Genomic DNA, 20,856 nt, shown 5'->3' on the forward strand with positions numbered 1-20,856 from the left:
TGTGTGTTTATATATATATAAGCTTGATATTGCTAAGCATGATTCTAGTGATGAGGATCAACGTGTGAGCATTCAACATTAATCATTAGCACCTGATGATAATACTGTACAGTGGAAGAGGATAGAGGGAAAAAAAAAAGAGAAACTCTGTGGAGATCTGAACAGCATCTAAATTGAAACTGCAACCTCCAGTGACAGGCGGTGTTCCACCAGCACCAGAATCCTTGACCAGGAAGAAACACTTCAGTGGCTGCAGGGAAGCAGAACAGCAAGGAGCTCCGGCACCGCGCGAGACTGAATACATCTCTCTCTCAGCATTTTATCAGCATCACAGGGGGACTTTCAGCTTAATGAGGTCATGTGTAACGTGCTTAATCAGAACAGCACTCTGCTACTCATTGTAAAAAGCACACTGTTGTGAAGCAGTTACAAGTGGTTGCATGATATAATATTGCATGTTCTGCTGTAATTCCAGCAAATCCCCATTAAATAGTCTGGATGCATAGCGACTATGTTACAGGCATTTACACTACTCAATTACTTTATGGGTATGAGCAATGCATGGGTTTTACATAAAATAATAATTTAGTCCTGTATTTAGTGACCTTAATACCAAAGCACCCCAGAGTGCAATTCAAAACTGTAAAACGCAGATCAATTTAAAAAGCAAATACGGTTAAAAGGCATTTGCACAGAAGCGCATTTGAACCGTCCGGTTTCCAAACCGAATTTCTCAAAGCGCAGCGTTTCCGACGCTGGCTGTAAGTTAACAGGGGCTCCTGCAGGCGACAGTGGGTAGGAGCAAGGAAATCCGCGTTTTCAGATCTGCAAGAAATTCTACACCGATGTGAATAGCAGGGCCCTGACCCATGAAGCACTTTATATATTATTACAGCCACCTTGAAATCAACTCCAAATCTCACAAGCAACCCAAGTAAAGACCCCCAGCAGCGGGGTGGTCAATAACCTGCACAGTGAACAAACAGAATCAGGCAAACCAGCAATGAAGTTACAGTAACCAAGACAGGAGCTTAGGAAAGGATGAACTAGCATGTTCCTCCTTCCTCTTCACACAGATCTTAGAAATGTTCCTCAGGTGACAGAATGCAATACAGTACATACAGATTTAATGTGAAAATCAAGTAACAGCCCATTATCAAGAAAGACAGTGAGATTCTTAACAGTGCGATAAAGTTGCTATCAAAGGTGTGATAAGACTGCGATCCAGGGTGTGTCCTGCTTTGCTTGCCGGGACGGGCTCCAGCTCCCCCACGGTAAAGCAGGCTAGAAAATGTATGGATGCATGATGGGTGACAATCACCTGCCGTGTCATAAGTCTAGACGAAAGAACCACCAGCATGAAGCAAAAGCCAAGCTCAAATTTCCTGACCATGTTACTGAGTGAAAGCAAGGGTGTCTACACACAACAGCTCACTGAACAGCAAGGGTCCCAAGACAGAGCCCTGGTGGACACCAAACCGCATTCGCCGAAAGACATTATGAAAATCCGAGAGAGATGAGAGGCAAAATAGTCTAAAGTCTTTCAAGGAACAGCAAAGAACAACTGTAGACATTGTGTTTCACAGTGTATAACATCAGCTCTACTTTAGCTAAATGGCACTCATTGACGCAGCTACCCACCTGAACTACTCATTGCAGATGCACAGTACTGTCAGTACTATGACCAAGATAAGATAGAGAGAGATCACTTTATTGGCCATATACAATTTCTTACATTAGGAATTTGTCTTTTCGCATACCCCAGCTTGCTCTCCATGAGACACACAGACACACAAACAAGGAGAGAAGCTTGGGGTCAGAGCGCAGGGTCAGCCATTGTACAGAGCCCCTGGAGCAGTTGGGGTTAAGGGCCTTGCTCTGGGGCCCAACAGATTAGGATTCCTCTGCAGGCCACGGGATTTGAACCGGCAACCTTCCGGCCACAGGCACAGATCCTTAGTCACAGAGCCACTTTCCGCCCCAAGATGGAATTTTCTCTGACTGATCAATTGCAATTGCAATTGCAAACATCCAGAAAGCTTATTTCAGTTACTTTACATGAAGGTTAATGTTCAATACTTTACCGAGACCCTAGGTGACAAATTAGTTTTTTTTTTCAGAATGGGTTTACCTCTTGTAGCAGCCAGGTTTTCATTAAGGGTACCTTCAGTGTAAAAAAGATATATTTGTTTTACAAGATACATATTGTACTGCATCGGGTCTATGGATTGTAAGAAACATGCATCATACTTTAAGCGCCAGCATCTTGGTAAGGCCCAAAAAATGGTGATATGAATGAAAACCTTTCAGTTAATACATTCGTGCTGCATGAAGATTTATCATGACCTAAAAGCCATAATTTTAATCAAGGATAACAAGCTAAAAACACAAACAAGGGACAACTGGGAGGTGGTCTTCAGGTCCTCACTGCTGCCTATTTCGTCAACCTTGTGGGTTCTACAGTAAATCTCTGTCTTCGGTGTTAGTCAAAAAGTCGATTCCCCCACACTCTTTACTGAAAATGATACATCTGACCTCTTCACTCTGAGAACCTACAGAAATAAGAGGCAAGATTGTCTCAGATCTGTGCAAATAGACCTCTCCTGTCCTGATCATCATAAATCAAGAAAACCTTCAGTGCCACAAACATGACAGCAATCACAGCCCCAGCTGGTGTGAGAGGAATCTGTCATGCTGAAATTCTTCTATCCAAGGATAAATATTTTATGTGAAATATGTACTCTCAAGCGGGAATTCTGAAATGAAATATTTACCCTTTCATACTTTCACAGAAAAAAATAATTTCCAAGCTAAGCTGTTGAGAAAGAATTCATCATGGAATGGAAAGAAAACTAGCAAACCAATGTGAAAGTATTTATTAAGGACACCATTCCAAACACACTGGACCCATACCAATTCGCCTACCGGTCCAACAGATCCACAGATGACGCAATCTCCATTGCCATACACACTGCCCTATCCCATCTGGATAAAAAGAACACATACGCAAGACTACTATTCATCGACTTCAGCTAAGCTTTTAACACCATCATTCCAGAGAAACTAGTCAAGCAACCCAGTGCACTGGGTCTCAACACCACCATCTGCAACTGGATTCTGGACTTCCCGACGGGCAGATCCCAGGCTGTAAGGCTTGGAAACCACACCTCCAGCACACTAACTCTGAACACTGGGGTCCCCCAATTGTATTGTTATTTTTTGTACTACTTACCATCTGAGAGCTAGCAAAATAGCAGTTCATTATACCATATACCTGTGTATGAGTATAATGAATTTACTTGAACTTATAAATAGAAATTAATTTCTGGATATGAAGATTCATTCCAGCATGAATATTCAGAATGGATGAAAATTTGTCCTTGCACTGAATCCTAGATTACATTAAGGTAGAGGCTGACCTGCTAAAGAGTTGTTGGGAGTGAACAGCACTCAGACTGTGTCAAGAAGAAACTGTGGGATGTTCACTTGATGGCGGCACTACTACACAAAATGGGAAAAATAAGGGCTATTGGAAGATACTGGAATGAATGGATAAAAAAACAGTAGAAAATCGGGGCAGATTCTGAAAATGGGAGGATGTAATCAGTGGAGTATCAAATGGGATCAGTGATAGGACCACTGCTCTTCAATTTTTTTCCTTCAGTGAGGACAGGAGGCACATTTTCTTTACACAAAAAGGCTGTGGGAGCTGGAACGAACTTCCCAACCATATCGCTGAAGCTGATACCAGCTCTTTGTTCAAGAAAGCCCTGGGTTAACTGTTCAACTCTAACACCTCCAGGTGACCACATGGGGTTAGATGGGCCAGATGGCCTTCTCTTGCTCGTCAACACTCTCATGTTCTTCCACCCAGGAACTCGAGGACTATGGCAGTCCATCTGATCGGAGAGCTGAGGAATGAGCTAGATTAAAGCTTGTAACAATGAGAATGTCACCCCTCCCCTCCGAAACAAAACAAAACAACAACAAAAAAAAGATAACGCTAATCAATGATGAAAAGGCCCGTGTTTCTGTAACTAAACGATAACGGGGTGGTGCTTCAGTCAGCATTCCAATGCAGGACAGCGAGTCAAGGGGTCACAAAGTTGAACTATTGATCTGCCAAAAAAGTGGTTTTATGATTTAATCAACAGTAATGTGGTCAGTTATGGAGAAGAGCTCCTAGGCATAGGTATACTAAGCACTTGGGTACTATAGATTTCAACAGATATAGTATCCAGCCTCCTCTCACATATCAATTAAATGCTCCAGTCCTTAAGTACAAGTATTGATATGCTATAAACCAGCAGCATAACTAAGCAGGTCATTAAATCCAAAGTAATTCTCAGGCAGGTTTATTTACAGTTTGTACTACTCCGGGTAATGGACACCAATATTGCTTCTGTCAATCAATTCAAGGCAGAGGTTTTCTTGGGAGGAGGAGGTACCAAATACATGACGCACTCCTACCCAGGGAAACCAGGATGGTTTCTGGGACTGAGCAGGGAAATTAATTTTCGCCGAGCCAACATCCCACTCGGGGTGACTCATTCCGATTTGGACCGCTCAGGCCTCCAGCACAAATCCGGTCTTATCAGCATGCCACGGATGCATCGTCAGACCGACGCAATTAAAATCACACTGCAAGCTCCCGCAAGAAGCCAGAAGTACCCTGGACCGATCAATCCCATGTACCATCAGCGACGGCGAATCGGCGTGCGGGGAAAAATTGGCAACAGTCAGGTAACAAGTTTTAGACTCCAGCTGCACTCCAAATGAGCATCTTATTTGAACAGACACGTCGGATCAAGAACACATTTTCCCCACACGCAACGATGATCAAGGGAGGAGGTATTGTGAAGTGTTTAGGTAAAGGGCTCTTTTGAAAATAAGCCACTGGGAGTGCATGGCCTTTTCAACTCCAGCCGCCTGCAATGGAACAGGGCCCTGCTCGAAGCAAACGTTTCATGACTGATCAAACCGCGGATCAGTTATCTGACTCGGCGTCGGTAAAGCACCTTGGCACTGCATCAAAACACACCAGACAAAGGTCTGCCAAGAATCCCGGGGCTCTCCTCCTTAAAGCTTTCGTCCAACGGGGCAGAAACCAGGAGGAAAACCCGCAGGGGGGGCGGGGTGGGGAGGGCAAGGGAAGAAAACTCACGCTGCAGTTCTCCGGGGGAACGAGAAGCTGGGTGATCTCCCCGCCGTGGACGCAGAAGATGTGCTTCATCTCCCCGGTGAAGATGTCCCACACGATGACGGAGAAGTCCACCCCCCCCGAGACCAGAGCGCGCTGGTCGTAGCGCGGGGAGGCCTGGTGAGGGTACAGCAGGCAGGTCACCTTGTTGCGGTGCCCTCGCAGGATGCGGTGTGGTGGCCACCCTGCAGGGCAAGAGGGGAAACAAGCCCGTGACCTCCTCGCCACGCGCCGCCATGGCAACCCGACACGGCTCCAACATGTCCACAGGTGTGAAACGGGGATAAAAAAATCCTTACACTTATATGGCTCTTTCCTGGACACTGAAAAAACACTGAAAGTGCTTTATAGGTAATGGGAACTCTCCTCCACCACCACCAATTTAGTACCCACCTGCATGGTGTGACAGCAGCCAAAGCTGTATGCTCACCACACGTCGGCTAACAGAGTGATGAAGCCAATTCATAGATGGGGATTATTAGGTCATGATTGGTAAAGGTCAGGGGGAAATTTGGCCAGGACACCCCTACTAAAGAACAAAATCTGTAAAGAACATTTACATTCACAATATAAAAGATAAGATCACTTTATTGGCCATTTACAATTTTCTTGCATTAGGAATTTGTCTTTTCGCATAGCCCAGCTTGCTCTCCATGAGACACAGACACACAGGCAGGGAGAGAAGCTGGGGGTCAGAGCGCAGGGTCAGCCATTGTACAGCGGCCCTGGAGCAGCCGGGGTTAAGGGCCTCGCTCAGGGGCCACGGGAATCGAACCGGCAACCTTCCAGCCACAGGCGCAGATCCTTAGCCAGAGAGCCACCGCTCCGCCCCACAGTCATATATACCCTACTCAACGATAAAGGAGCATCCCCTACAAGGATCAGATGCTTTGCAATATTTGAGCAGTATTAGAAAAAAAAAGAAAAGCCTCTGGAAAAAGCAGACATGGCAGTTAACATGGTGTAAACGAGTTCAAATTGTAATTTTCTAACTAGTTCCCACTTGAAGCAGTGTGGACTTTTGCTAAGTACTAGATACCAACGCAATTTTTCAACACTGTATATCCCAATTTACTGAGGTTTTGAGGGGCTTGATTAGGAAATATCGTATTGACAAAAATGTATTTTACTATAAATTATTAAAAGATTAAATTGAAGCAGTATATAACATAGCTGGTCCTAAACAGTTGTCCTCAATGCCTTAACCAATGTAGTTCAAACCAACCAAAAATAACACTGACATGCTGTACATCCAAATTCTCAGGGCACACAGGGAGGGACGTACTTTTACTTTTGCTGTCAGCACTGATTAAGTTCTGGCCATTCACAGCAGGGATCACAGTCAGTACATGAAGTTGGTTACCATTTGGCACGTTTGGCAGTGAGCAGTGAGAATCCTGCCGGTTCTCGCAGGAAGCCAGGCATTTTGTTCCAGACTCCCACAACCCTTAGTGTACAGAAGGGGCCTCCTGTGTTTTGATTTAACTGCACTTCCACAGTTTCCACTCAGGCCCCCTGGTTCGCCTTTTACTAGCATTAGCTCGGACAGTACGTAAGCTATCTCCTTTAGCCTACAATTCTAGATTTCGCCAAAATACGAGGGGCGTTGGTACGGACCGCCCTCCCCCCCCCGCGCGCCGTCTCTCTGCCCCCCTCCTCACCGCGGCGCAGCATGTGCTCCCCCTGCAGCAGCTGGACGATGGCGGTCTGCGTGGCGGGGACCAGCACGATGCTGCCGTCCTCGCGCCCGCACACCAGGCGCCCCTGGGAGGGGATGTACACGGTGGCCGTCACCTTGAGCACGGCCTCGGAGCCCGGCAGCCCGCTCAGCTGGTCGATGATGCCGGCCGGCTCGGGGCTCAGCTTGTCGAAGGCCTCCTGGAGGCTGACGGAAGAGGACACCGCCAGCTCTGGGAAAAGGGAAAGACGCGCGAGTTCGGAGTTCAAACGCTCCGTCTCCCCTCCCTTCCCCCATTCTCGCACCCACACGACAGACGTAGCCGCACTGGATAATACAAACCCTTCTGGAATAAAAGATCGCTGTAGGGGGCATTTTAGATTTTGGTGTTCTTTTGACTCAGTTTTTGATTCAGGCAACAGAGACTGCAGTGCTGCAGAAAAACCACTAGATGGCGCCTCCACCGCCTTTACAATTCTTACAGATTTACCCAACCTGACCACCATGTAATCCAGGCGGTCAGATACGAAAAAACTGTCGGGAAAAGTCATATAAACTGCAAGCTGACTGACTAAACAAATAAACCCTTCACTGTCAGAATTAAAATTGCTTCCCTGTCTTTTTAAAAATGCCATTTTCAAATCAAGTCTCTGCAAGCCTGTTCTGTGACTCAATGTGAAGCAATTTCTAATTTTCCCATATTGAAATTGACTCAGGGACACACAAGTCCAATTCTGTTTTAAGGTAATAAGTTGAAAGGACAGGGTATTATTCAGATTTTTTTAGATAAAATTAGGATATTTTAGGGACTTCACAAGCTAAAGATCAGAATAGATTTTCTACAGTATAAAACAAATTTTTGAGAAGCAGTAAAACCTGTAGCATAGTTCATACTGTTTAAAAATCACTGGGACAATTAAGATGTGCATATTACAGTAAACCGCCGATGATCTGACATGACATTTCTGCATATGTTTTTTTAACAGTACTGAAAAAAACAAACATCATAAAAATGAATTCAAATATACAGTAGCACATAAAACATTAGGAGGCATCAAAGTTCATGAGGAAAAATGTGCAAGCGTGAACTAACCAGCAGGTTTTCGCCAGGCCTTCATCAAGGAGAGGCCGATCTGCTAAAACAATGGCCTCTTTCGCCATCTAGTGGACATGAGTGCATCTGCACCGAGCAGAGCTGGTTTAAAATGCATTACTTCTACTGAACTACTGAAATGTATGTACCTGTTACTGGTAAATATTTAGAAAAATACATAAAATATATACATACATGCGAGAAAAATACTTACTGATTCCTTCTCCCTAACAAAGGCTGAAAAACAAAAATCTTACTTTAAGGAAAATATTTCTGAGAAGTAATCTAATGGGATTTTAAAAAGTAAGCTTTATATTTTATAAATCCCTGGCATTTATGTTATCAAAATATCAGTATCTAAATAAAACCCATAAAACTCACAAAAACAAATTCTTGGCAAACCTTTCTGTTGCCAGTTTGGGATTTTCTTATCAGTCCACTTTGGAAGTCCTTGTGTACCGATGTTCATAACACATGGAATTAAATCAGCCAACTCACAGAGGACAGTCAAGTGCTAATAAGCTTGATCCTACAAGTAGTGTCTAGCACAGGAGTCTCCAATTCTGGTCCAGGAGTTCTTCTGTCGATTCCCATCCCTCTGTTCATAAGGAATGGCAATTTCTTTAGATACTGTTTGGTACAGGGCCAGGGATGAGCAATCATCTTCATGGAGAGCCATTACGGCCAGGGTGTCTGTACATTTTCATTCCAACTCGCCTCCTAACGAACCGAAACCTCTTTTCGCGGCTTCGCCCGTTCAGGCGTTGCTGCTTTAAAGACACCTTGAAAACCTGTAAACGCATCTGAACCCCCCATTTAGAAAGGATTTTGAACCAGAGAGCGTCGTAATAAAGCACAAACCCGCGCAGGACCGACGGGAGCCTGGGTTCGTGACGCGTCAGGCGGAGGAGTAGCGCGGTGAGGCGAGATACCTGCGGCGCCGGACCCGGGCTGCGGCTCAGATGCAGCGGGGACACTCCAGAGAGACAGGCGGCCCGCCGAGTTCCCCTGCACCAGCAGCTTGTGAAAGGGCTCCCTTCGGCCGGAGAAGAAGCGGGTGACCGGGGGGCAGATGAGAAGCTGAAAACGCAAATAAAAAACTATCTCAACAGACGAATAAGATGAATACACCTACCGCTTGTTAACAGGATCGATAATGATGGAAAAACGAGCAAGGCAAGGATGCTCGTTTTAAAGAACGACAAGAAAAAACTTGGTCTGGCTGCTTTTTCTCCTTCTACTTGACCCCATAAGAACTAGAATTTGGAAGTAAGAAGTGGATTGCACTCGTATCCCGTCTTGTTACTAGAAAAAATATATTTTGTGGGCAAGAGATTTTACCTTCTTTGTCCGCTTTGACCAAGTTTTTGTCAAACATCAATACCTTGGATATCCTACGATGGAAGATTCTAAATTTCTCTAAATAGGGCACAAACCCTGATAATCCTACCAGCCATGAACACACTGCTACTTGTCTTGAGCATAGCTTTGCTCACCGTCTGAAGAGCGTTGCTTCACTGTCCATGAAAAGACTTTTTAAGCTAAAAAGTCCTCTGAACCTTGTCTGAAGTGTCAGTGTTAAGCCCTGATAGGAGAAGCTTGTGTAATAGTATCTGGATGAGAACGAAACAGCCTGAGGAGTGATAGTCTGTGGGACTGCTCTTACATCAAGGTGACTGGAGGGCTCATATTCAGTTCACTTCACATTTCCAGTTCGGGACTAGAAATGAGGAGTGTTAAGAACATTTTAGCAAATCCTTGAACTTCAGTGACAAGATCACTAAAAAATGGTGACAGTGAGAGTTAGGGAAAGTCTGCACTGATGTTTTTTTACGAATGCAATATTACTTTATTAAAAGGTTTATCTTCTTGTGGCTAAGAAGTGAAGCATTGCAGGTAGCTACAAGATGCATCTTCATAACCTAGGATTGTATTATATTGAAGCAGGACCACAAATCAGTTTGTTCCAAAGGTCACATTTCAACTATTCTACAAAGCAGAACCACTGGCACACCACACAGTAATCCAAACCCATGCAGAAAGGGGTTAATATCCAGAAACATCAACCGAGACTAAAAACAGAGGAGAATTGGAATACAAATACTTTTCTCCATTAAAAAGTTTAGGACAGAAAGAGCATGCCACCAAGCATAATGTTGCTCATTCTTTACAGGACTTTTGTGTTGGAATACTATTTTAGGATGAACCAGAGCCTGTCACAACAGTGCAAATAAGATTTGTGTTTACATTCTGAAGCGACCAAAACACTCAAACTCGTCCAGACCAAGTCTGCAACCACACTTCCTCACAAGGTTCACTGGAGGCTTGTATTTCTATAACTCTAATCAGAAAAATGCATCAAATATATTTCATTCATCACAAGTTTTAAAATAAGACAAAAAAAGAGGACCTTGTGACATGCAGTAACATTAGCATTCAAAATGGGTGTCTAAACCAATTCTCCATTATCAAAATAGTAAATCATCATAAAATGTACTGCTGTACATGATTCTGTAGTAATACTATTGAAAACTTTAAACTATAGAACGATCAACAGAAAAGCTCTTGTCCACAATTTTTTTTTTGCAAGCAGAAAAGCCAAAGGAACCGTCACAGCAGAGTACATTCTCAACACAACTGCTCCACAGTGTTACTAACCAATTCAAAAACTGATGGAAATAGATCCTTCCATGAAAACCTCACTGTTTTTCCAACAGCGTAAAAAACATTTTGATAACATTGAGTGCTAGTTGCTACGATATCTGTCCAAGATGCAAGCAGTCCTGTTAGAATCTGACCAGTAGGCACAGAATCAGCCCCACAGCATGAGGCTTTTGCACACTCCAGACTCCCATCATTTTTCTCTACCATGGGATCAAATCTGTGCTTTGCACTTCCATTTCTGTTTATTTACGGATGCTGAAAATAAGACAATAGTAGGAAAACTGAACTCCTGTCTTTTGCCCCACTCAGAAAACTGCTTCCTTTCATACAATGATAAAAGTAACTAGGGTACCTAAGCATTAATGTGGTTATCACCTTAAAGGGTCACAAAGGGTGTAATTTTTAAATACAGAGAGAGATACCATGAATAACGCTACCAGAAATAAAAACAAGGTAAAATGCTGTTTTAGCCAGAATACAATGGTTAACATGCCAACACCTATGAACAGTGCTACAGGATCTTTAATGATCAAGCAGTCAGGATCTTTATGTTTCATCCAAGTCAAAGTAACTCATACTGGTTTAGTCTAGAAGGAAGACTGCCGCCAATACCTAAAATGCAACAGCAACCTGGTTTTGCCTAGAGGTCTCAAATCCCCATACTGACCAGCCCCACTCATGGTTAATGTCTGAGGCCTGGCCACAAGATGGAAACTGCTGCTAAAGCTGCAATCAAGTGGCAAGCAGAAAACAAATCCTGTACTGCAATGTGTGGTTTACATTAAATAGCAAGTTACACTGACCTATTTTCCAAAGGGCACCCAGAGAAATTAGTTGATACATTCACCTGTACTTCCTGTATACTACAGACTGGGAACAACTCCAATGAAATAGAAGAGTTATCCGAGACCAGAAAACCCCAAAACAAAGAGTGAATTCCTCAGCTTTATGCACTTGAGTACCAAGACTTTAAGAAAGCTGACTAGAGAACACTCAGCTTTCCTGAAAGAAAGCATTTCAAATAATAAACAAAATAAACAATAAAAGCTTCTGCTGCCAACAGAACACTTCACATTGAAGGTGCAAGACGAAAACACCTGGTTAGGAATTTTCAAGTAGAAACCTACATGCAGAAACAGACGTGGTGTTATTCTAAACAGGGAGCAAGGGGTTTAATTAAAGAGCCTCACACAAAGATACAGGCCAGACTGGTTCCTCACTTCCACCACACACATCCACCAGTTCTGCCCAGTGAGTGCCAACTTTCAATCTCACCGGCCGACCTTTTGGGTGATGCCCAACTTGTAAAACTGAAGTCTGCTGGCAAACAGTTTTATGAGAAATGAAGATAAACAGTGCTGAAAATTGTTTTCATTCCAATGTGAACTGCTTCTCAATTTTAATACTTGCATATGCATGCTGAAAACTTCAGCTGCTTTGTGCGATTTGGAACAATTACAGAACAATCTGGCTGTTTTCACATAAATAGTACTATACCTAAATACCACAAACTTGCGAAGTCCTCCATTTATTGATTTTGTGATTTTTTCACAATAATTTACAACTCCTATAAATGAAAGGCGTGTATATATACACAGAGTCTAATTTTGAAACAGCAGGGCTGAGAGTGGTTCTTTAAGTTATCATAAGAAACCACAGACCAGCTGCAGGTCAATGAGGGATGAGAAGAAAAGTTAAGATACAGTCATTCGTCTGTAGTTGAATTATTTTCGCAACTGTTTTTTTTTTTAAAAGATCTTTTTAATACCTGGCAATTATTTGGATAGAAAAAATTAAGTTCTAAGGAGTCCAGTATTTTAGGAATAACTCTACCATGAATGTGGTGTTATTGTGGAATAAGAAAGATTCTTATATTATTCTCTGAAGTTACAAACACCAAGGTATTACCGCTGATGTGCTCGATGCCAGAATTTCATGAAACCAAACCTCCAGAACTATTCCTGTGAGCACTGCAGCGGGATGAGTAAGGAACCAGCCCAGGCAGAGGGAAGAGATGGACCAGCGGGGAGATAGCACTTTTACGGGAATAACCAAGAAAAGGTCTGACAGGGCATCTGAAGAAAGGCAGGTCTTCGTACAGGGAAACCCAGCTCCAGAATCAGGGTGGTCTCCCCTCCAGCCAAACGGACTTGAAAAATGAATGGCGATACCCATAAACCGAGAGTGGACACCCAAGAGTCTCCAGATGCCCCAAGCACCACTTTCACTGGATTTCCCTGCACACTGCCAGTGGGCACTCTTACTGGTGGCTCTACAGGCCTGGCGTGGAAGAGCAGCTGAGGACAGCAGTGCTCCCAGGCTGCCTCAGGGGCAGAGACGTGGTCCAGTGACACCTGGACAGTGGCCTCCCCGACACACCCCTGCTCTGCCTGCAGGGGGGCGCCCCCGTGCACAGAAGGATAACAAATGGCAAGTATGAAACAAAACAAAAAACAAACACAATCATGTCACAGAACAAATTAATAGACCATCACAAAAAAAGAAATCCACATCTGAAACGGAGGGTGAAACAAAAAAAAAAACTATATCAGCATCATCAACAAACCTTATCACCAGAAATGGAAATTCTCTTTCATGTTTATACTGCCTAGTTTGACAATGCCTTTCCCATTTACTGAAGATGAGTAATATTATAAAAAAGGTTATTTCGGCCTCTCAGCCATAGCTGTACATAGAAAGCATTTATCAGCAGCACATTTCTAGTCAACGTTAAGGTTGATGTCACGCTATGTGCCTCCCAAGTACAGCAAGGCTGCTGGTGAGTGATAAGCGACCTGTTTGTCTGTCCTGCCCACAGTGCTGTACAGGAGAGGGGGGGTGGAGCTCTCTGCAGTCTTCCCCACGTCGCTGCGGAAGGACTCGCTGGCAGGGAGACAGCTGAAAAACACATTGACACAAATGGCAGCCCAGTGTTCACCTTCTTTAACAGAGGAGAGAGGCAGAGGGGACAGTGAAACTGTAGTCCTTCTTATCTCCAAAGCCCCAGAAGAGCCAAAGAGAACTCCCCATTCCTCATGCTGTTCACTGTCTGCAGCCCATAATGACTCCAAGTCAAACTCCATTAAAAACCTTTTTTTTTTTAATTCAAACTTGCATGAACTTTTATTTAGTGCAACTTATTTTTAACTGGAGGAAAATATATTCAGTATGCCATTGTTAAAATTGTTGTCCTTGAGATTTATAAAGTAGCATAGCAAGGTGCAGATATTATCTCAGATGGACTGCATATACAGTACATCACCCATGCTAAGGTATAACATAAAATTAAATAAATATATTGAACATATAAATCCTGATATATAAAAGGTGGTTGCATACAAAGTAGTTTACATTTTAAGGCGGGAGGGAGGTTGTGTTGTGTTTGAGCTATTGTATAACAGCCTATTCAGGGTATGTCACTTGGTTTAGATGTGTCCCTTTGCAGGATGCGAGAGGCTGTTTAACATCAGGGTCTTCTGCAGCCCATGATGCTGGTATCCGGGACCCAGGGTCGAGCCTGCCCTCATCTCAACTGCCTAACCACTAAAACAGCCCAGAATCAAACCACTTCTAAAGAGTTATAGAATGGCAAATGTACATAGGCATGTCACGTATGGTTCCACTACTGATCAATTAATTTGTAGTATGCGGCTGGGCTTTGATTGTCATTGAGTGTCCTCCTCTAAAAATGTAATAATCCCGTGTACCTTGCTGGGAGCTTGTAGATGTAGCTGCTTCCTTCTTCTGTCCATATAATGACCTTGTCTGCAGTGATGAAATCTCCCCCTGTCCAGGACTGTTCATTCTCACTGGGCACAGAGCATAGGAGGGAATAGTCTCCAGCATCAAACACCTGGAAAAGTAGCACAGGCTGAAGAACATGGCCTTGAAAAGAAAATCTAACAGTGCATACTTACACCACCAGAGTCAAGGGATCCTCCACAACAGCATGACTCATGGAGTTAGCAAACAACAAGAAAAATCACCATCCTGCAAGTCTGTTGAGACACCTAATAATACGTTTAACATATATGACTGTAGCTGTTCGTGGATCACTTAGGCTAAGAAAAAAATCATATTGTTTGGTTTGATTAAGCATTGAACAAAGCGGATGTGAAAAGTCATGGGCAACATTACTTGTGTAAATGCTAGAGGAAGAAATACATTAAAAACGAAACATTATTTTTGGCACAGTATAGTCGAAATTATTTCATAGATTACCTAAAAGTTGAGATGCAGTACGATAATGAATTCTTACAGTCCAGATTATACCACTTCTATCCTAATATTAATGAGTCTGTAAACTCATTTTGCTTAGAAAACTAGAACGGAAGTAATAATTCTGCATTTAGTACCTATACTGTGCCCTGTGATCATTACTGTTCAAGCAGTCAGTACTGCAGCTGAAAGATGGCTCCACTTTCAGCACAATCATCCTTGTCTCCATACTGAAATATCAATTCCAGTCAGAGGACTGCCAACCACAAGTCCACCAATACCAGCAATATATTCAACTGGTTTTCTTTGTAATGTGCAAGGAGATTATTTGTGTGTGTGTGTATTTGCATTTTCAACGTTGTCCAAAAGTCCACCTACTCTCCAGTATTTAGAGCAGACCACCAGTAAAGATCGCTGGGTAAAAGCACAGAAGGAAATGCTCTGACAGCTCTGGCAGTAAATGGGTTTGGATTCCTCTTCAAAGACTGGATCAGTGACCTAGAATAGAACCAACAGGTGAGGTCATTCTTCAACATTATAAAACCATTATAGCTCTAGCTCATTACAGCTCTATATCTCATCAAAAGGCCTCACTTAAGAAGCAAGAGTATTCTTCAAGTCATTTGTCAGACATGCATGAATAGTAGTAGCTTGCTTTGAGAGCTATCTAGTTTCTTGCTCTTAAAAGATATCAACTGCATTCGGTTGTAAAAACTGCATTCATATTCAACTGATATCTTCAGAGTAACAAGAAAAGATCATTCAAACTGAGAATGGACAAATATAAATTAAAAACGATGCATCCATGAAGTTTAGCGGCAGATGGAGAAAAAAAAAGTGTGTTTTTATTTTCATAACTGCAACACTGCCCGGCTTAAAAAGCTAGCAAAAAAGGTAGCAGTGCTGCTAATTAACTATAAATAATATAATCAGCATTCAACTCAGGGTCCTAACTGTCCATTACAGATTTAACAATCATTTTTGCCTTATGATTACATCCTCTCCTCTAATCAATCTACCATCCTCTGATCACCTGAGCCCCTGTGATGCATTTCTGGAAGCGCTGAAGACATAAGTAATGCACCAAAAATGTATTGCTACCTTAAGCTCCACCCATCCATTTTCAAACTGCTTTACCCAACACAGTTAGAAATCCCAGAAATCCCGGCAAGCAACAGGCTCAAGGCAGGACACACCCTGGACTGAAGTCCAGTCACAGAGCTCACACAGACAAACACCGCCACGCACACGCTCACAGCAGGGTCCATCTTCCATGCAGCCAAATAGCCTATCAGTATACTGCAGCATAATAGCGCAAATCCGCCCACCCTTGCATGGATTGATAACGGACAATCACCGCCGTTCCGCCGTTGTTTGAATTTGTGGAGTGTTACTGTGTGAGATGTTTTCTTTTTGAGATGTGTTTTTTTTCCCAAATAAAGTATATTTTATAAGAAAAAAAAAAATCAGTATACTGCAGCACCCCGAGCAAACCCACACAAACACATGGAGACCAGGCAAACTCTATGCAGGTACTGTAGCACCCCAGGAATCACACCCTGGGCCCCAGCAATGCAAGGCAGCCATGCGAACTGCTGCACCGCCATGCCACCCTATTACCTGACGTTAAACTTTCAAAATATTTGTAAAACAGTTCTCTATTACGGGGACCTTTAAGTAGGCCTTTTAAATATTTTTCCATATGCAATTCTGAAAATGCTATTGCAAAGACTAGTTTGCTAGTTTTAGAGAGATCTCGCCCTTGTTCTTACTTCACTGCTAGTTTCATACCTGCATTCGACTGACATCAGCGGTAATGATCCAGACTTTTAATATTCCAGTCACTGAAACAGCCACAACTGTATCCTCTGCAGAACAAAGAGGAAAGGAAACACACTCAGTAACAGAGGTCCTGGCATGTTTATGAAATCTTATTTTGATGTGTGATCGTCGGGCATGTAGTTCTAATCATGCTGTGTGGCGTTTATGAAGTAGTTATGATTGTGTTTTTTAGCCTCGTTTAACAACAATAAATCTTACCAAAAAAAACATCATTTCAGATCAATGCTCTCCCCCTTAGTTTCCTTGAATGATGATCGAGACAGCATTACTGAACGCTAGTGGAAGTTTTCATTCCTTTACCCGGCGTTTCAGAATTCAAAATCCAGCGGTTCATCAGCTGGCATGCATAGAACCTACTGTCACGCCCCTCATTTTTTAGGACTCTTTTTACATGCATCTAACATACACCCATGAGGCAGTGGAGGAAAACCAAGAGCCCTTAAACATCACTACTGGCATTTGCTCCTCAGCGTCCCACGTTAAGAGCTATAAGATGCTTATCTTGTATTCCCATCAAGCCTGGGATTTGCACAGCGGCCCAGTAGGAGACTACGACTCACCCTGTGTCCGATGAGAACGGATAATGCTCATCGAGCTAATCCAGTCGGGAGCTATCTTGGACACCAAGGAGTAGAGGACCTCCAGGCTGGTGGCATCCATGACAAGGATTTCCGGATAATGCCCGATACATAAGAGTCTTCCCTCCCGCTGGGTACCAATGGTGAACTGATAAAACTAGAAAGCGCAAAAAGAAACTGATTAGACATGCAGTGCACAATCAACCCATTAGGAATCTCCTTCAAACTGACTGCGGCTCAACGTACAACAGCCAGCTTGATTTAGTGACGATGTGCGATATCATTTTCATCCACACAAGCATTCACTTATCTGCTCATAAAATTACTATCGCAGGGGAGTAACACAGCGATGTGCTTTCTGTATTGGAGTACACCATCATTCAATTTTTTTTTAGATAAAAGATCAGTTTACAATCCGTTTACCAAACCACTTACCAGACAATGCACCCACAACTGAAAACTACTAAATAATAAGTGGACTGAATCGACTTTGGGAAAACTGCTCTTCGGGTAAATCTCCATCAAAGATTTTCCACTTTAGCCGAATGAGCTGAATCTGCCCTTCACAAAGAAGACGCAGGTGTTCCCATGATCTTTACCTGTATTCCAGTGTGGGCACAGGCCAGCTTCGTAAACTCGATGCACCTCCCATCACTGACATCCCACAGGCACATCTCCCTGCATGGAGACAGAGGAGCACAACGAGACAGTTTCTTGCACATGGCATTTTCTAAGCAAGACAAGAGGCCAAGAGGCAACAGGCGAAGATTATTGTCTTCTCACAGTTGCGTTCAGGCACAACTACAAGATGGCAGCAGGGAAACCCTCTTTAATCCTTCACAAATGAAGGCCAGACCTGGTGTTTAAGCAATTCATCAACAATTACAAGACAAAAGCATTCCAAATGAATGTTTTTACCTTGATACACAGGCACAACCCATGCAGTTCATATAACACACTCCTCAACTTATCTCCTTAACTTCAAGGTGATCTTTATCTGATAGGATTAAGTTGTGAGGGTTTGTTTTAGGCAGGGGAAGTAGATGAGCTGAGGTGAAGGGTGAGATCAGAATTAAGGTTTAGCAGTAAGGCTTGAAGCTAAATAAAATCAGTGCCTAATCAACCCAAGTGAGTGCCAAGTAATTCAGTTACAGAGCTGACTGTGACAAAAAAAGGAAGGTTGTTGCCCTCATCTTTTGAATGCAATACATCTGAGGAACTGCTGACTAAAAGTCCTTATTTAAAAGGACAAAACCGGAGGAAATAGTTTGGAAATGCAAGAGCTGTTAAGATCTCTGGCTAACCAGGTGACATCTTGGATCTTCATGGGAGGCTGCTCGTACTCACCCACTCTCAGAGGCACTAACAATGTACTGCTTGTCACTGCCTGAGCTGGCCTTGGACAGACATGTGATGGAAGCCATGTGGCCAAACAGCAGGGCTCTCGGAGTGATCTGTGGGCACGCAAGATGAGGGTAAAACACTGTTCTGAATTAAAGAGGACATTCGCCTACACTTACATTTCCCTACAACTACTAAAATGTGTTATTGACTCTAAGGCTGTGTGATTTGGCAACAAAAAAGAAATGCAGCACACGGCTTTGGAGAGTGTTGAGGATGAAAGGTGCATTCGGGAAACCAAGTAAGATGTTAATAAGAATGGGCACAAATGAGAGTAGACCATTCGACCCAATTAGCCTGTGCTGTAATCAGTAGCTAATTGAAACAGGGATCTTATCTAGCTGTATCATTAAAAAAAGCCAAGTCTTGGACAACACGGCTGGGTAATTTTGTTCCACACTCCCACGTCTCTGCATAAAGAAGTGCCTACTGCTCTCAGTTTTAAACGCAGTTCCACATAGTTCCCTCCTGCCTTCTCTGGATCTTCTTTCACTTCATTCTGACGGCCTCTGGGCTGACGTTATCAATGCTTTTCACTACGTGATTTTGCTATGTGTCATATAATCCAGCTGCACTCCTGTCATTCACTTAACAACAGTGCCTCCTACTGTTAATTGTATTATTGAAACAGACCCTATAACCGAGTTTGAAAACCCCTGACTGCGATGTCCTGAAACACGGCAGACTCACTTCCAGCTCAGCGGTCAGGTCCCAGAGGCAGATCTGCCCATCGTGGCAGCCGGTGACAATGGTGGACAGGTCATCCATGACCAGCAGGCTGGAGATGCAGTGCGTGGGGGCGTGGCGGCCCCACAGAACGATCGGGAGCACCAGGCTGTTTCCTGCCATGTTCTCTCTAGGCCTGGGAAGACAAGGATATGTTTCAATAATAATAATTATAATAATAAAAAAATAAACAGTCCAAACACTTACATCGCACTTTTCTGTACATATGCACTCAAAGTGCTTTACAGGTCATGGGGACTCCCCTCCACCACCAATGTGTAGCCCTACCTGGATGATGCGACGGCAGCCATAGTGTGCTAGTACACTCACCACACATCAGCTATCAGTGGGGAGGAGAGCAGAGTAATGAAGCCAATTCATAGATGGGGATTATAAGGAGGCCATGATTGATAAGGGCCAATAGGAAATTTGGTCAGGACACCGGGGTTACACCCCTACTCTTTTCGAGAAACACCCCGGGATTTTTAATGACCACAGAGAGTCAGGACCTCTGTTTTACGTCTCATCCGAAGGAAGGCACCTTTTTACAGTATAGTGTCCCCGTCACGAGACTGGGGCATTAGGACCCACATGGACCGCAGGGTGAGGGCCCCCCTGCTGACCTCACTAACACCTCTTCCAACAGCAGCCTTAGCTTTCCCAGGAGGTCTCCCAGCTAGGTACTGGTCAGGCTCACACCTGCTGAGCTTCAGTGGGCTGCCAGTTGTGAGTTGCAGGGTGATATGGCTGCTGGCAAAAAAACATGATGATGACAGCAGCCATAGTGCGCCAGAACGCTCACCACACACCAGCTCACAGTGGGCGGGAGAGCATGTGTGCATGTGACAACAATATCACAAGCGCTCCACGTATCTGGCCCGTATAGGAGGGTGGCAAGAAGCCATCAAGCCTCCTTTATGTTTTCCTAAAAAGCACCTTAAAGATTCTGTGGCCAAGAGGCAAAAGGTGCTGTGGTCAGATGAGACCGAAATCGAATTTTGGCCAGAATCCAAATCTATACGTCTGGCCAAAACCCAATACATCTTACCTTCCAAAGAACACCATTCCTACAGTAAAGCACAGAGGTGACTGTGTTGTCCTGTTGTGTAATTACAACAATTCTTTAAGGAGGAATGGGCAAATATTCCTCCCTCTAGGTGTGCAAAGCTGGCAGAGATCTATCCAAACAGACTCAAAGCTGTAATTCAAGCAAAAGGTGCTTCCACCAAGTATTAATTAAGGGGGTATTCTCTTATCCAACCCAGTTATTCTACTTTTTAATTTTTTTTCCAGAAATTTTGCTTTCTTTTTTAGCTTGGATGTTGCAAGGTACAATTTGTAAATAAAACTGGAAAAAGTATGGTTTTATTGGTCATCTTTCTGGGTTTTAGGGCAATAAAAGGTGAACATTTTGAAGGGAGTGGTGACTTTCTGTACCCACTGAATATGATAATTA

At 43.5% G+C, this 20,856-nt stretch overlaps 1 protein-coding gene across 4 annotated transcripts in view; it reads right to left on the reverse strand.

The window, feature by feature from the left end:
- Positions 1-20,856, reverse strand: part of LOC102691386 (WD repeat-containing protein 7) — a 213,404-nt gene that overhangs the window by 185,246 nt on the left and 7,302 nt on the right. For 2 of the 4 annotated variants that reach the window (XM_069187376.1, XM_069187374.1), the window contains exons 2-13: positions 19,365-19,536; positions 18,621-18,727; positions 17,873-17,951; positions 17,256-17,430; positions 16,645-16,721; positions 15,232-15,351; positions 14,343-14,488; positions 13,431-13,533; positions 12,900-13,025; positions 8,904-9,051; positions 6,862-7,110; positions 5,165-5,385 (exon numbers count right to left, since the gene is read on the reverse strand). In XM_069187376.1, the coding sequence (XP_069043477.1) occupies positions 5,165-5,385; positions 6,862-7,110; positions 8,904-9,051; positions 12,900-13,025; positions 13,431-13,533; positions 14,343-14,488; positions 15,232-15,351; positions 16,645-16,721; positions 17,256-17,430; positions 17,873-17,951; positions 18,621-18,727; positions 19,365-19,523 (1,710 nt within the window). In that variant the 5' untranslated portion in view covers positions 19,524-19,536. The remainder of the gene's footprint in view (positions 1-5,164; positions 5,386-6,861; positions 7,111-8,903; positions 9,052-12,899; positions 13,026-13,430; positions 13,534-14,342; positions 14,489-15,231; positions 15,352-16,644; positions 16,722-17,255; positions 17,431-17,872; positions 17,952-18,620; positions 18,728-19,364; positions 19,537-20,856) is intronic. The other 2 variants (XM_069187378.1, XM_069187377.1) reach the window with 1 other exon arrangement.

This window comes from Lepisosteus oculatus, chromosome 3, assembly GCF_040954835.1.
Source record: "Lepisosteus oculatus isolate fLepOcu1 chromosome 3, fLepOcu1.hap2, whole genome shotgun sequence".
Classification (NCBI taxonomy): Eukaryota; Metazoa; Chordata; class Actinopteri; order Semionotiformes; family Lepisosteidae; genus Lepisosteus; species Lepisosteus oculatus.